At 17.9% G+C, this 3,392-nt stretch overlaps 1 protein-coding gene across 1 annotated transcript in view; it reads right to left on the reverse strand.

The window, feature by feature from the left end:
• LOC102679971 (activator of 90 kDa heat shock protein ATPase homolog 1) overlaps nt 1-3,392 on the reverse strand; it is a 7,549-nt gene that overhangs the window by 1,402 nt on the left and 2,755 nt on the right. Inside the window, exons 6-8 of the mRNA XM_006623391.2 lie at nt 3,357-3,392; nt 3,127-3,209; nt 2,869-3,006 (exon numbers count right to left, since the gene is read on the reverse strand). Of these exons, the coding sequence (XP_006623454.1) occupies nt 2,869-3,006; nt 3,127-3,209; nt 3,357-3,392 (257 nt within the window). The remainder of the gene's footprint in view (nt 1-2,868; nt 3,007-3,126; nt 3,210-3,356) is intronic.

A 3,392-nucleotide genomic window follows, 5' to 3' on the forward strand; every position in this document is an offset into this window, starting at 1 on the left:
TAAAATTAAATAATTAAATATAATAAAATTTAAATATTTAGGTAATATTATTTTTTTATATAATTAAAAATATTAACAAATAATTTTAATTATTTATGATTTTAAATTCAATTCAAAATCATTTATAATATATACATTAAATTGCATATAATTAATAAGTAAACTGTGAATATTTATGCAAAATAAAATTTTTATCAATATATTTAAATAAATAGAGTTTAAATAGAGATTTGTCTTATTCATTAAATATTATAATATATATTATACTTTGAATTTATACTTTTTTGCATCATATATCATATATTATTTGAGTGTATAAGTATATAAATTTTTCTGCATTCAAATTTTTTATAAATGCATAAATATTCGCAGTTTATTAACTGATTTTCATTTTAGTTACATCAAAAAACAATACTTTTTCATTATTTTGTTTCTATCTATTATATGTCATAGTTGCCTATTATGAATAATTTAATCTAATTATTTTTTTTATGTAAATTAAAAATTCACCATGATTAGTATAATTTTTTTTTCAATATCAATTCATTTACACAACGACATTATTATATTATCAAACGAAATTATCAACATAATTTAAAACCTATAAATTTTTTCCTATAGAAAATAATTTTACAAATGATAAAATTTACCTAAAATAATCTACCATTTTTAATAACATAAAGGATTGGATTAGGGATATCTATCAACAAATTAATAGGATAATTTTCAAGAGGAAATTATATTTTGGAATATAATATAAAAAATGGAATAAATCAGTATTAATATTAAAATGTAAAATCGTCCTTTCGAATACAAGAGAAAAATAACAGTTTCTGGACATTCAACAAAGATAAATTTTAAATAATAAATGATTACAAATAACCTTGAAAAACTAACATATTATGAATCAATGAAGTCAGAGTGGTTTGATTTTGAAATATCAAATATACATACATCCAGACAAGATTTGGAAACATCATAAAATATTATTTTTGAAACAATGTAAGATCTATTTACTTTTTCGAATTTTGAATAATTTGGGAAATAAATTTATATATATATATATGTATATATATGGAACACCCTGTATATATCCTAAATCTAAAAATAAATGACAGGCTACATAGATGTCTTCAAAAAAAATTGAATATACAAAAGGAACTTTCAATTTGATAACATCTTCATATTTTAAAGTTAAAATTACAAATATTTCATAAAAAGCTTCCATGAACGCTTTAATTTTCAGAAGGAAGAAAAGAAATGTAATTTTTAAATGTAATTTCAAAAGTTTATCTTATATTATGTTATATTATATAATATATGATATTTTCTAAAGAACACCTTATATAATTGATTTACAAATATTTTTTTTACTATTAATATTTCTTTATCTTAATAGAGAAAAACGGCCAAAAAAAGACAAGTTTGTTATTTGGTAGTTCATCTTTTACTAATATTCCAATTTAGAATTTAAATTATTTTATCTATTTAAATCATCTTAATTTTATGATTCATTAAATTCAAAATATATTTGAATATTTTATAATTTATGTCTCATAAATTATAGCAATACAAGCTAAAGATAAACAAATAAGCGTTCCTTCTGTGCACTAACCTTTTTACAAATTTGTCTTCAGTATTAGCACTCTGTACCTAAATTTCATAGTGATAGCTGAATTGTCTTGTCTCATCAGGAAACAAATAATTTTTTAGATCAGCCTATAAAATAAAACTTCATTTCAGCAGTCCAGAATTTCATTACTCCACCTATACCAGAATAAGCAAATATAAAACAATCATAAATCCTATCAACAAATACTGTATCAACAACTATATACTAATAAGTATTCTCCTATATAAAAAGAGATAAAATATATAATTAAATATGATACATAAGGTGTCCCAATTAAGATGTAATAAGTGTATATATTTTTATTGAAACTATCAAAGATGATCTTTTGTGATTTATTCTGTTCATTGTAGAGATGTAAAAATTTGCAGCACCTGGTGAGATAGAAGTATACATACAATGTTTCTATGAATTATAGATTAATCAAATAAATGATAGAGAATAATGAAAAGTATTATTTACTTAATAAAAATTTAATTTTGCTTAAATAAAACAACCTTATTTTAATCTAATTCAAAACCACCATATAATAGTTATTTTCAGTTCAAACTAAATTTTAATACATAAAATTGTATTTCATTATTCACAATTATTAATTATAATCAAAAATTTTCATTTTATATAAAATATATAATAATAAAAATTTTTTACTTTTATATATAAATTTTTTATTAAACTTTATTATAGATTATATAATTAGTAATTATGTTTACAAGCGCGATAATATTTATTAAATATTTTTATTAATATTATTAATATTCAATCCATAATAATGTAACTGAAATGCAGAAATGCAAAATATTATATTATATTNTAAATAATATAAAACCAAAGTAACAGTATAATTTATATTATTGAATAAAATATTAGAAATATATAAGAAAAATATAATAAATAAAAAATTAAAATATATAAAATTATAATTAAAATATAATTAATATATATATATTTTTTTTAATTATATATATTTTTATAAAGATATAGGAACTTACAAGGAAAAATAATAGCTTTCTCATAGACAAAAAAACACAATGAATAACATAATAATTAAATAATTATGTTTTTCTTGTTTTAGAATTTTCGATTTATTGATTTTTGATAATTCAATGAATTAATATTGTGTTTTAAAAAATTTATTAAGTATAAAATAAATTTGAATGAATAAAAATTCTATACGCAATATGACTTTATATATTTTTAAATGCCTTAAATATCATGAATAATTGCAATATTCTTACCTCTACTGACGTAAAAACGTTATAAAATTCTTCGGCCCTACATTGAAACTTCTGTTGTTGCTTAATTGTTGTCGTTGAAATTTTACATCCTAATTCTTTTTTATTATTTGATGAAACTACAGTAGAATTCATTTGCATCTATAATAATTAATTATATATTAGTTAATTATATATAAGTGAAACAGTAAATTTAAAAATTTGGAAAATCTTTGAATCAAACTTAATATTGTATGTATAATATAAAAATCACATACTCACTTTTGCATTAAATCCAGAAGTGATATTTGAAATATTTTCCTTCACATTATCCTTTTTAGGTAAAATCATTCCAACTGTAAATTCTATTAAAAAAATTATATTAGTATAAATTAAAATAAATATTTTAAATTTTGTAAAAAAAAAAAAATTAAAAAAATTAATACTAATTATAAATTTTTAAAAATTTAAAAATAAAATTATTAAATTATTTTTATTATTAATAAATTTACCTTCTTTTAAAGATATTACATATTGCTTTAATTTAT

This window comes from Apis dorsata, unplaced genomic scaffold (genome assembly GCF_000469605.1).
Source record: "Apis dorsata unplaced genomic scaffold, Apis dorsata 1.3 scaffold_885, whole genome shotgun sequence".
Classification (NCBI taxonomy): Eukaryota; Metazoa; Arthropoda; class Insecta; order Hymenoptera; family Apidae; genus Apis; species Apis dorsata.